The sequence below is a fragment of the Apteryx mantelli genome, chromosome 3 (genome assembly GCF_036417845.1).
Source record: "Apteryx mantelli isolate bAptMan1 chromosome 3, bAptMan1.hap1, whole genome shotgun sequence".
NCBI lineage: Eukaryota > Metazoa > Chordata > Aves > Apterygiformes > Apterygidae > Apteryx > Apteryx mantelli.
The window spans coordinates 57,047,930-57,061,911 of record NC_089980.1 but is presented as its reverse complement, the minus strand read 5'-3'; the positions used below and the strand labels follow the sequence as shown (position 1 = coordinate 57,061,911).

Below are 13,982 nucleotides of genomic sequence, written 5' to 3'. Positions count from 1 at the left end.
CCCCCACACACACACATGTAATATAGGACAATCCACATTAACACATATTAAATATTCACTTCTAATCACAACCCTTTGTCAACTTTTACACTGATACATTTGCACATGATAAAAACATCTCAACAACTCCCTGGAGAAGTCTCATACATACCTCATCAGAATGACATGATATACAAAACACTTAAGCACAATAGCTGAAACTTCCCAGTGGACATTTCCTAACATTCACTATATCTTCTCAAACAACCTTCAACAAAAGCAATTTAAACGTTTTCCACATACTACAATATTGGCATCTTACCATGGGACTACAGTCAAGTTTCAGTATTTTGCTACCTATCACCATAAATTAAAATACCCCAGCTGTCTCTTATGTTATCTTTTATTTGCCAGAGGAAAAAGCATCACAGAAATTAGAAATAAAAAAGGTTATGAAGTCCTATCAGCCTGTCTACTATAAAAAGACAGTGAAATGCTCTACTGGGAGTAATTTAATAGAAATCATAACAAATAGAAGCTGTTCTTGAAGCAAGGGAACTATACTTGAACAAAATGTTCTTCAGAATTTAATTCTTTTAGTTTATATACAAAACGACAGTCAAAACTTGAGAACAAATCAGCAGAACCCAGGAAAAGCTCAGTCTTTCTAAGACTGGATACACTTTGGCACAGTCTACAAAGGCTAGCCACAGGCCTTGCCTCTAAAAAGGAAAAGGTTCCTTGGTTTAGTTAAAATCAGTTTAAAATCAACCTCACTAAATCTCCAGGGATCCCTAGAGCAGGCAGACGGCTACTGTTCAAACACTGCTGCTCAGCCCCGCGCGCCTGGGGCCAGGGGAAGGAGGCGACGGCCGCAGCCAGGCCCGCTCTCCAGCGGGGCAGCAACAGCAGGGCCCTCCGCTGTCACCAAATCCAGGCAAACGGGTATCCCTGGGGCTCTGGGCATACCGTTCAAGGGCACATTTGGCATTTCGTCATATCCCTGTCCTGAAGTTTAGAATCGTTTTTGTTGTTCATGATCGTATATCTGAAATCTGCTTTCATAGACTTTGTTCTTCTGCACAGCCTTCTACTTATAGCTTTCTACATCTAATGTCCACACAAAGAAACCAAACTGAACCAAATTTGGCTGGCTTGTTAAAAAAAAAAAAAAAAAAAAGGCAGGTCTCATTTTTTTTGTAATTCCCTCCCAGCTTTGTTTTAAGCACATCAAGTAACTGACAAGCCCACGGCTTAACCGCAAGACTACGGAAAATGGAACCAGTGAAAGCAACCGAAGGGAACGCAAAAAAGCTGCATTATGGTGTGCAATGCATCACACTACTGAGAGAAAGGGGAAGATGAAGAGAGAGAGAAATCACAAATGGAAGGGTCTTTCAATTGTGATATCACAGAACAACTTTTAAAAACATGACATAAGTTATGATCCTAGAAGAAGATGTAGAGCTATTTATTCTAATGCCAGATGATGTGCAAATTGCTCCAAACCCAAATTATGAAAGCCAAAAAAGGGCTTAATTTATTATAACAGCTTTTTCACCGTAACAAACTTTCCTGATGGCCAACGCTTCATAAAGACTAACAGCGCAGAGCAAAAGAACAGACTCAGCCAGGAGCAGTGCTTGGTGGCCAGCCTGGCTGCTGCTGCCCCAGCTGCACTAACAAGATGCAACAGGCAAGGTGAAGCCGCCGAGCATTTGCCACCAGTGGAAAAAGCACATCCTCTTGTACTCAACACGACGCTGAAGTACAGCAGGACATTCACCTAATCTATTTTAGAGAATCAGTCTTCATTTTCATCCACAAAAGTGGCAGTTAAGTTTTTTGACCAAATGCTCTAATAGCATCTGTAAGATTTACCTTAAGCACTTCACATTTCTATAAAGTCCACCAGGATTTTATAGATCAAAACAGAAAGTCTGAAGTGATTAGTTCCTTCCCTCCCCTCCCCCCCCAGCTTTAAACACATAATGCAGAATGTTTGCAAACTCATTAAGTTTTCCCTGGAAGTGACCGAGAAATTACATATGCAGTTTTAAAAAGAGCTTGGCTATCTGAATAAACTTACACCACACACTGTTGATTTTTGTTACAATAATAAATTCATCTTCAAAGCATCTGTGGGCGGGCAACTGTGGTGCCTAAGGAGAAGATATTTGGTCATATTCAAAGCCAACTACCAAAGAATTGCTCCAAGCAATTTCTGTAGTGCTGCTTCTATTAAGGAAGCCTTAAAAACATGCATTAAACTATGCATGAAGTTAGTGAGATGATAATATTTATTATTTACAAACATAAAGACACACAGAAGTTTAATGTATCAATAAGAAAATTCACCATTCTCAGAAATTAATCAATCTGATATGACAATAACAATTGTTGTTCTGTTTCTATGTTATTAAATATGTAAAATGTAACTGCAGGTTTCTAATTAATTATATTTTGGCTTGTTTGCTGAATTTCAAAGATACCACAAAATAATCAAAATAAGCTGGCACTGATCTGAATACAGGCTATTTTAAAATAAACCATTACAGTCTCTTTATTGAAATATGCTTTCAAAGGAAGTTACCTTTGAACATAGGTTTTTAAAACTCTTGAAACATTAAGATCTCATTCAGCTTTTTCACTTTAATTACTGAATGTTAGCTATACTTATCTACCATTTGATAAAGTGCATTTATAGAAGACAAGAAAGGGCTAAGTTACATTATATTTGTCCCCATTTAAGAATAATTTTCTCACCAATGGTTCCTTCGATTTCTAAGATCACCTGCTGAGTTCAGTTATTCAACTGCTAAATTTCCAAGATATCATGAACAAAATATTCATCAAAGTCATTAAATGCTTGTTAGCTTTTACTCTTCACTATAGAACACTTGAGTTGTGCATTTTAGATGTCAGACTGGGCTTCCTTAGCCACTGTTTAAATAATTGTATTTTTATTGACACACTTCCATAATTTAACAAACAACTCAATAACACACACATTTGAGGCTCTTACCTTCCTAATGCAACAATCCTTTTTAAACCATTTGTGAAATTGCAGCACATCTCTCTAGAGTAAGAATCACATTAGCTGATACCAGTTTAAACATGCCCATCAATTTTTTTCCTCAAAAAGAAAAAAAAATCTGTTCTAAACCTTGTTTTGCTTTGTTAACACTAAGAAAAAAATAGCATCTATTAAAAAATAAGCTGGTAAATACAAAAACACTTCCAACACCAGTAACAAGTACCTATTTAATCAGGGGGAATAAGAAACACCCCTTTTCTTAACTACATATTATAATTGTTCTGTATTGCTAATACTTTAAAACACAAACACATCTGAGTCCATCACTATTCAGCAGTGCATTGACTACTCATACAACCATGTTTTTTCTCAAGCAAGTGCCTTGCTGAAGCCAGGCCTAAGTGTCTTGATGAACCACCCCCCCCCCCAAAAAAAAACCTTCTTAAATTTAAAAATATAATCACAAAAAGAATACAACTACCTAGCCTGTGAAAGCATGCAGTTGCACTGTGAAGGTCTATTTGATAACTAACCACCACCCTATGGCTGGCAACGTGAGATCCAAGACTTGGCCATTATAGAAAACTGCATTATTCCAAGCTGAATGTAAATTACAGTCTTCAAAAGGAATCCTTACTGGAAAAAGATGTTTAAATTGCTGTAGCTGAGGCCTCACTCCAGGTTTTACTGCACAACATGTTTATAAATACTTTGCATTAACAAAACCTATGTCATCTGACAATCTCAAGTCAGTTCATAGACAAACAAGATGAAACTGAAAGGGTATTTTACAGTTGTGCCAAAAATGGAGACCCAAGTGTTTTTCAGGGAGTTACATTGGGATAAAAATTTATGGAGGTATACAAATGCCCACATTTCAGGAAATATGCAGAACATTAGCCACAGCGCTCAGGAAAGCTTTTCTGATGTCTGTGTCATTGTGTCTTTATATATGCACTGAAGAACAGCCACCGTATAGGATATTGGACAAGCCGGGATCACAGGTCTGTTACAGCACAGTCAGCTCTAATTTTCACTGCAGCATTACAGAGAAACTTACTTTGGTGGCCAGTAAAACAAGCAGCCAAATTCACTCTAAAACATACAGGTAACCCCTTGCTGTCTCACTAAAACAGGACCATTTAGATAGCATACTACTGTTGAAAAATGACATTTCTGCTTTTTTCATTTTCGTTTTCATAGTCAGACACTGTTACAGAAGTCCCAAGCAAAAAAAAAGTCAGAGAAGCCTCAGACCTTCACAGTAAGCTTCAGAATAATCTTGTTACAGAAATTCCTCACACATCTCATGCTCTGGCTGTTACTACATCTCATGTTCTAAATTCGTCTCCGGTTGAAGAGGCTGAGCCCAATCTCATCATCAGCCTACAAACCTCCTTAGAGGCAGCTTACTCATATAGATTTCATCCAATCCACTGCCATCAACCTAAACTAGCTGGAACTACTAAACTCACATCAACTGCATAAAATAATAAAGGTCTTTAAAATCTTCCCCAGTCATCACTTACCTTTCATCAAGCTTTGTGATATTTACAATGGACCATCTAACAGATAACCAAACACTTTAGGTGAGAATACAAGTGAGTCTGTAAAGAACAGGCCAGCCTTTCACAGAATCACAGAATGGCTGAGGTTGGAAGGGACCTCTGGAGATCATCTAGTCCAAACCCCCTGCTCAAGCAGGGTCACCTAGAGCACGTTGCACAGGATCGCATCCAATCGGGTTTTGAATATCTCCAGAGAAGGAGACTCCACAACCTCTCTGGGCAACCTGTTCCAGTGCTCTGTCACCCTCACAGTGAAAAAGTTTTTCCTCATTGTTGGGGCCCTTGCGGTGCTTCAGAACAATAATCTATATGAGATATAGAGCATGGAACTAACACTGTTTAGGATTAATTGCTTAGCACAACTTGCTTAGCATTAGTAGCTAAATTTGCTGAAGCCTTAGGCCTCAGGCTATAGCCACTGCTACGTGCTTTGAAGTAGTCCACCAAGGACACTGGTGCAGCTGGGAATGATACATCCTGAGAAAGTACAGATAAACTAGCAGAAGCCAGTGGGAACCAAGGTTAAGGGTAAGATAGCTTTGCTAAATAAGTAGCAAGGTACAAGGCATGATCGCTGCATGCGTGATCGGTGCCATGACTGGCTACCTGTGACATAATCTGCATGGTGATTGGCCTAGCAAAGTGTACGACTGCACAAACATACATAAGATGGGCAAATTGCCGAATAAAGTTGGAATTGAACCTGCATTCTGTGAGTGCGTATGATTCTTTCCCGTCACTCCTGCGGACCGCGACATCTGGCGACCCCGACGTGATACTGTGAAGGAGAAGCTGGCTTTGCTAAGAGTTCGAGTAACGGGAGTGGATACCGCCCGGGAGGCTCGTGCCCGGGGAAAACGAGCCTGGCCGTCTGAAAAAAGACGGGAAAAGAAAAGTCGTAGCTACGCAACTCTTCTGACCGGTGAGTCAGGCGCCCTTGTGAGGCGGCGGGCGGTATGGGAAACGCTGTATCAGCGGTAGAAAAGGCCACGTTAGAAAAATTGTTACAAGTGGCAGCACAAACAGAGCGACAGGTGGAGTGCCAGGCGCTGGTGGACTTGCTGTGGTGGGGAAGGCGGCGCGGTTTGTTACGGGAGTCCAGCCAGGTCTTTAGCGCGGAAGCCTGGAAGAAGGTTGGGAAGGAACTGTGGGAATACATCCAGAACGGAGAAAAAGAGGCCAGGCATCTGGCCAAAACATATCGAGACGTGCGGCTCATAATCGAACAGCTGCACGGGGAGGCACAGGCGACCGCTGCCATACGGAGGGCGCTGCAGGCGGAGCCCCCTGCAGCGGCACTTTCGCCGGGGAATGAGGACGAGGGAGCGGAGTACGCAGTGCCCGTCTTTGATACACCATCCTCGGGGGGGCCCTCGGTGATAGATAAGCCCTCCCCGCCATGTGTGGCACCTCTCTCTAAGCTAGAGCGGGAGGCTTGGGGGACTGGCACAGGATATGAGGACTTGCCACCGTACAAGAAAGGGGACGTTGCTGACGCCTTTGCCGCCCCCCCTGAGCCGTCCGCTCCCCCCATGGAAGTGGATCCGGCCACCGTGCCATTACCTGAGGAGGAAAGCGTTGATCTGACTGAATATTCAAAAAAAATGGAGGAACTGTTGGAGGAAATGAGGAGGTTGGATAGGGGGTCGAAAAAGGCGCATGTGAGGGAGGCGTATAAGAAGGCGCATCAGGCCACTGTGGACGGCCTGAAAGCGGTTGAGGAACGGTTCTCCGGGGATCCTGCCGGCGGATCCCAGGAGAACCAAGAGATCGCCCCCAGAGACTGGGTGATTACCAACGTACTCAAAGGGACGTGGTCCCTTGAGCAGGCGGAGCAGCATCTGCAAGCCTGGAAAAAAACCCCTTTAACACAAAAGGAGTATCGAACGATTTTGGACCGTTTACCGAGAGCACCGGAGAAAGCCCTGCCACCTAGGGACCCTGACTTTGACATGGCAAAAAGGTGGCGTGGGATCATTCAGAATGCTGAACTGGTTGGGGACATGCAGTTTTTCCCTATAGTAGCCCCGGTGGTGACCACGGGTCAGGGACAGACGAGGTGGGAGCCTCTGGATTGGCAAGTGGTAACAAAGCTGCAACAGTTGGTAATGCAGTACGGGATAAACAACCACCAAGTGCAAGCGCAGCTGAGAGCCCTGGTGAAATATCAAAACTTGGTGCCGAGCGACATTCGCGCCCTTGCCGAACTGATTCTGGGGCCCACCTCTTTGCTGGTGTTTTTGAATAAGTGGCAGGAACTGCAGAAATTGGTAAAAGAAAGCGGAGTTCAATCTACTCATACTATCACATTCCTAGAAGCACTTTCTACTACGTATATGATGACTCCCTGTGACTGGAAAGCGTTAATGAAAATGGATTTGACTAACACTCAGTATGCTGTGTGGCTTTCGGACTTTCGAGACAAATGTCCCGTACAGGCGGTTGATATCTTGAATAACGGACAAGGAGTAGGCTATAACCAATTGGCTGGAGAGGGGCTGCATGCGGATCCAGCAACCCAGACGGAATATAATAGAGAAACATATGAGAGGATTGCAAAGTTCGTTTTACAAGCCTTGCGTGGACTGACAGATACAAATGCCGATTCAAGTTTGTCCTTTGCAAAAGTATTACAGGGACCTACAGAACCGTACCCTGCATTTGTTGATTGGTTATATGCAGCAACTGAGCGGCAGATTGAGAATGAGGAGGCTCGGGCACTGTTGCTGAGGCAGCTTGCTTTTGAGAATGCGAATGCTGACTGTGCGAGAGCCTTGCAGGCGATTTGGAACCGAGCAACTTGCACTATTGCAGAGATGGTGCGGGCTTGTCAAAATGCAGGCTCTAAACACCACAGCACCGAATCCCTTGCCGCTGCACTGGCGGCTCAGAGGTACGAGCAAGGGGGAACAAAAAAGAAAAAAAAAAAAAAAAGAGGATGTTCCCGTTGTGGGGCAGCACCGCGCTGGGGGGGGGCGCGACTCGGCGGCCGCCCCTCAGCACCAGCACCAGCACCGAGCTGCTGCCCGGCCTCCCCGCCTCCCCCCTCCCGCTCCTCCCCCCCCGCGGTAGCGAGCGAGCGAGATGGCGGCCGCCAGGGCTCTGGCTAAGCACGAGCAGATCCTGGTGCTCGATCCACCCACCGACCTCAAATCCAAAGTAATGCTACAACCTTTTGACTATGACCCTCAGAGATAATGGCTCTAATTCTCTTCCTTCACTTCTTGTTGTAATTGCAGCCAGTCCAACTGCAATTAAACAATATTGTCATGCTTAATGACCTACTAAAAATATTAGGAGCCATTAATTGGCTCCGACCAGTGCTAGGACTTTCCACGGAACTGCTACACCCCCTTTTTGAAAAGCTCAAAGGGGGGCACCTCCCTAACCTCCACTCGAACTTTGATACCTGAAGCGAGAAAGGCACTCCAGTTATGTGCCCGTGCTCTGGAGGAATGCCAGAGTTGGCAACATGATTTCTCATTGCCTTTTTATTTAGCTCTGATTGCCAACAGCTTCCAGCCTTTTGCAGTATTATTTTGATGGGATACAAAAAGCACAGATCCCTTGCACATTTTGGAATGGATTTTTCTGTAACATACTCCACCGAAAACCTTATGGACTCTTACAGAAATGTATTCTAAGCTTATCATTAAGGGCAGGGAGAGACTGCAAACCATGAATGGCTGTGACCCTGAAGTTATTTATATCCCAGCCACTACAGACAACTTGAACTGGTTAATTTCAGAAGATTGGGGTTTTCAAATCGCCCTTGCTGACTTCACTGGGCAACTTTCCATTCATTATCCCCAACGTAAGTTATGGGCAGAGGCCAGCAGCCTACCCCTAGTCACTCGGCACCGCTGTCGCCCTGTCCCGGTTCCTGGTTTAACTGTCTTCACCGATGCTTCGGGCAGATTTAAAAGGGCTGCTATCATGTGGCAGGACCTTGTCACGCAACAATGGAGAACAACAGTACGTACACAGGAACGAGGATCGGTACAGGTACTGGAGATGGTGGCCGTCCGTATGGCTTTTGAACTTTGTGCCAATGAACCTGTAAATGTTGTTACTGATTCCTGTTATGCCGCAGGCCTTGTGCAAAGGTTAGAGGCCTCCTTTCTCCGTGAGGTCTCCAATCCATTGCTCTTTGCAGAACTTTATGCTCTTTGGACTCTTATTAATCACAGAAAGCATGACTTTTATGTTTTACATGTACGCTCACACACGGACCTGGCCAGACCCATCGCTGAGGGAAATCGATGCGCTGATGCTGCAGCCATGCCAGCGGTGGTACCCAACCTTCTGGAACAAGCCAGACTGTCTCACTCCTTCTTTCATCAAAACGCCTGCTCACTGAAGAGGCAGTTTCAGCTACCCATCCAGCAGGCCAGAGACATTATTTTTGTCTTGTTCAGACTGTCAGTAGTTTGCCCCAATGCCTTCAAAGGAAGGGGCGAACCCTAGAGTTTTAAAGGCTAATGAATTATGGCAAACAGACGTTACGTATGTTTTAGAATTTGGTCATCTTAAATATGTACATGTCACAGTCGACACCCATTCTCGATTTTTGTGGGCCACCGCCCACACTGGTGAAAAGGCTAGGGATGTGACTCGCCATTGGCTTGCCTGCTTTGCGGTCTTGGGGGTGCTAACAACCATCAAAACGGACAACAGCCCAGCTTATTGCTCAGGCCGTGTACGTCAATTCCTCAATACATGGGGCATCTCTCATGTAACAGGCACACCCCACTCCCCAACCAGCCAGGCCACTGTTGAGCGGTCACACCGCAGCCTGAAAGACATGCTACAAAAACAAAAAAAGGGGGAGACACTGCTCACCCCACAAGAACGACTACACAAAACATTATATGTCCTTAATTTTTTGAATTGTGATGAAACAGGTCATAATAATTTCGAACGTCAGCAAGCCACAGACATGAGATCAATACAAAAGCCCCCAGTTTTGGTCAAAGACTTGGTTTCCGGCCAATGGGTGGGACCAATGGAACTGATAACCATTTCCCCTCCCCCAAGTTGTGTTTCTACAGGAACTCAGTTACGATGGGTGCCATCGCGACGTGTATGACCTTATGTTGCCTCATCCTCGGAGCAACAAGCACGCCCGTCGGACCAGGCACCTGGAAACGTGGCAACATCTGGGTGACTCTTGCGAATGTAACCAATACAGACACCTTGTTTATCAATGATGATGCCATCAGACCCTTTCCACACTTGCTTGACGGGACTTCCTCTTGATATACAGCGCATGAGGTCTCTTTACAATGATACGGTGTTAGCAAATTGTAGTGCGCCAGGTACACTTCAGCCCAAATGGTGGTGCGATGCAGAATGGAGACGCAGGAGTGGAATATTTCCACGTGGTATAACAATATGCACAATGTACACAATTTTCCTGCCTTGCCACTGCAGCCACAAGAACTTGACTTATTGGGAATTACACAGGCTGCAGTCTGCTTTTATCTAAATTATACTGCAAGGGCACCTACCAAAGAGGGTGACATTGATGCATCTCCCTCAGGCATTTATGCCAATACATCTGTATGGTGTAATCACACCACCTCAGGTCAAATAACACCTGGACCACAACCCATAGGGTTGGCTGCTAAGATATTCTTAATTTGTGGTCAGAGAGCCTGGAAAGGCGTACCAGGTAAAGCTGTGGGGGGACCATGTATCTTTGGACTTTTGACAATATTCCATCCCGAAAAATGGTTAATTGACGGAACGGTCCATCTTCGAGCAAAGCGATCCACCCACAGCTTTATGTCAGGTTGAGATAGAAACGTAGAATTTTGGAATCCAGCAGAACGTATCTTGAGTAGTATTTTTGCAGGAATAGGGACTGCTCATGCTTTATCACAACTTAACAGATTAGGATGCTGGCTTGCAAAAGAAGCAAATGCTACTAGTACTGCTTTAAGTACCTTATTAACAGATGTAGATTCAATTAGATATGCCACCTTACAAAATCGGGCTGCAATTGACTTTTTGCTATTGGCCCAAGGCCATGGCCGTCAAGACTTTGAAGGAATGTGTTGTATGAACCTGAGTGATCATTCTGAGTCAGTACATACAAGCATTGCAAAATTGAAGGAGTTAACAAAACAACTGCAAGAAGACGATGGTGAAAACTTGTGGGGACTGTTTGATTGGTTGAATATGCTTGCCATAGGGCCCTGGTTGGCGGCTGGACTAAAACAGCTGATTACCGTAGGTGTCGTGGGTATGTTCCTATTGATTTGTGGGCCTTGTATACTACAATGCATCCTAGCTCGGGTACAGAAAATGGTTGATCTATTATTTGAAAGAAGAGGGGGAAGTGTTGGGGCCCTTGCGGTGCTTCAGAACAATAATCTATATGAGATATAGAGCATGGAACTAACACTGTTTAGGATTAATTGCTTAGCACAACTTGCTTAGCATTAGTAGCTAAATTTGCTGAAGCCTTAGGCCTCAGGCTATAGCCACTGCTACGTGCTTTGAAGTAGTCCACCAAGGACACTGGTGCAGCTGGGAATGATACATCCTGAGAAAGTACAGATAAACTAGCAGAAGCCAGTGGGAACCAAGGTTAAGGGTAAGATAGCTTTGCTAAATAAGTAGCAAGGTACAAGGCATGATCGCTGCGTGCGTGATCGGTGCCATGACTGGCTACCTGTGACATAATCTGCATGGTGATTGGCCTAGCAAAGTGTACGACTGCACAAACATATATAAGATGGGCAAATTGCCGAATAAAGTTGGAATTGAATCTGCATTCTGTGAGTGCGTATGATTCTTTCCCGTCACTCCCGCGGACCGCGACACCTCATGTTCAGACTGACCTTCCTGTGTTTCAGTTTGTGCCCATTGCCTCATGTCCTATTGCTGGGCACCACTGAGAAGAGTCTGGTCCCATCCTCTCAACACCCTCCCTTCAGATACTTGTACACATTGATAAGATCTCCTCTCAGCCTTCTCTTCTCCAAGCTAAACAGGCCCAGCTCTCTCAGCCTTCCCCATGAGATATGCTCCAGGCCCTTAACATCTTAATAGCCCTCCGCTGAACTCACTCCAGTAGTTCCATGTCTCTCTTGTATTGGGGAGCTCAGCACCGGAGTCAGCACCGCAGCTGTGGCCTCACCAGGGCTGAGTAGAGGGGGAGGATCACCTCCCTCGACCTGCTGGCAACACTCTTCCTCATGCAGCCCAGGATACCATTGGCCTTCTTGGCCACAAGGACACATTGCTGCCTCATGGTCAACTTGGTGTCCAGTAGGACTCCCAGGTTCTTCTCTGCAGAGCTGCTTTCCAGCAGATCAGCCCCCTTTAGCACAGTCCATAACAGAAGATACTTACTTCCCCACAAATATCCAGCTTCAATTTGTTTTAAGGATCTCCCAGTATTATTCTTTTCACTTGTAGTTAAATATTTGAGAATTAGTTATCCACCTTCCAAAAGGCAGAAGGACACAGAGTTGCAAGCATGCAGAGAAACACTTGCAATAGAAGACTGACACATTTCCGTAGTTTTGATGTTTCAAGAAGGTTTTTATGTTATTTTTCTTCCCAGGATATTCCCACTTTTATTCCCAGTTCCAGTGGAAAAGTCTGTGGAGGCAGTCCCTGTAAGTGTTTCAAGTTGAGAAAATGCTCTGGTTCTTTCAGTCAAAAAATGAAAAACATTCTTAAATATTATACAAAAATGGGGGAGGGAGGATTTTGCATGATGCCCTTGAGAAGAAACTGTGAAGTTTGGTTAAGTTTAAATTAATTTATAAACAATACTTAATGGATTTGCAGTCATATGCCATAAAAGTCTTTCACCTAACATGTATGTAATTATGAAATTAGTACACAGCAGTCCTTTTCAAGAATGGCCTATTTAACACACCACACTTTTCTTTCATCACTCTGTCTACTGAGTGACAGAGTGGATTCCCACTACTTCTGCTCAGTCAGATCATCTGCAGCAGACTTTAATATAAAACTCATCATAGGGGAAAAAAAAAATAGTGAAGTGTGAGAGAACATTGACAGCAGTCAATTTCTAATTCAAGCACAGTTTGAGTGCTCCAGCTTGGAGATTTGAATTTTTAATTTCACCAAGAGAGTGGGTTCCAAATTAAGCATCTGATGCACACTCAGTCTGAAACCAGAATTGAGTTTACTGAAATAGAAAGTAATTTTCTCTTAACAGCTCAGCAGTGATCACATATAATGAAAATAAAACAACACGGCAGTTTCTATATTGCCAAGGGTGAGGAGTCAATAAGCTTTTAACTTTACAATTTAATATCAAAGTCACAGGACAAATTTTCCTCCTTTGCCTCCCATAGGAAGTTTACCTTACAGTCCCAGTCAGGATGTCATGATGTGATGCCAACGCTGTCTAGACAACAATGGAGATGGAATGAAGTTTCAGACATAGGAAAGCTGATAGGAAAGCAATATCACAGAAAACACAGTGCCTTGGGACATAGATTACATACGAGGTGCTGCAGAAGTCAGCTGTGTACACAAACCACCAGTATGGCACTGAATGGAAACACAGAAGTTCACTTGCAGCAAGATGAACACAAACAAGCAGCATTGTTCCCTCATCCCTGCTCCCCTAGAAAGAAAGACTCAGAACTTTGCACGAGCCCCTGCCGCTCTTTATGCTCCCATAAAACTTCTGTACTCAGTATTCTCTCTTCCCTGCAGTAGCAACTGTGGGAGCTCTGCCTTCACTGGCTGACAAGAAATAGCTCCTCCGAGCAGCGAAGTGAAGAATCTCAGCTGAATCTACTAGGTATGGACCGTAACACTGCTCTATCCTCACTAGCCACACAGACAACTTAGTTTAATGCACAGCCCTTGCTAAAGGCCAGCCAGTTATTCTGTATCATCAGTTTGCAGATGCCAGAAGCAGTTCTTTGTGCTCAGACAGAGGGAATGTGGAGGCCCATTAGAGATGTACACGGGTAAGCAAGAAGGATACAGGCATTACCGTCTTTGAGAATTTCAGTGAGGATATCACTCATCCTTTACAATCCTCACCTGAGGCTGAAGACAGACAAAACAGGAGTTTGAAGTTTTATTTGGTATGAGAACACAAAAGTGAAGACACTGGCTATATTTCTTTCCTCTAGCACTGAGGAAAAAAGTAAATAGGTGAAACTGAGATCATCTTATGAACAAGCTTTGGGAGAAGCTGCACTATAGCCTATATGATATTGCAGCAGATCACTAACTGCAAGCATATAACATTTCCCATATCTTCTAGTTGTTGTGATATCTGCTAAGAGGTTCACCTTCTAAATAACATGGGACAGAAGTCACTCTGCTTGGAGCATGTCATGTATCACAAAACAAAAAAACAAAACAAAAAAGACACCCCCCCCCACCCCAAC

The 13,982-nt window shown here is 44.1% G+C and overlaps 1 protein-coding gene across 1 annotated transcript in view; it reads right to left on the bottom strand.

Moving 5' to 3' along the window:
* DISC1 (DISC1 scaffold protein) overlaps positions 1-970 on the bottom strand; it is a 206,700-nt gene extending 205,730 nt beyond the window's left edge. Inside the window, exon 1 of the mRNA XM_067294574.1 lies at positions 949-970. Within this exon, the coding sequence (XP_067150675.1) occupies positions 949-970 (22 nt within the window). The remainder of the gene's footprint in view (positions 1-948) is intronic.
* Between the last annotated feature and the right edge of the window lie 13,012 nt (positions 971-13,982).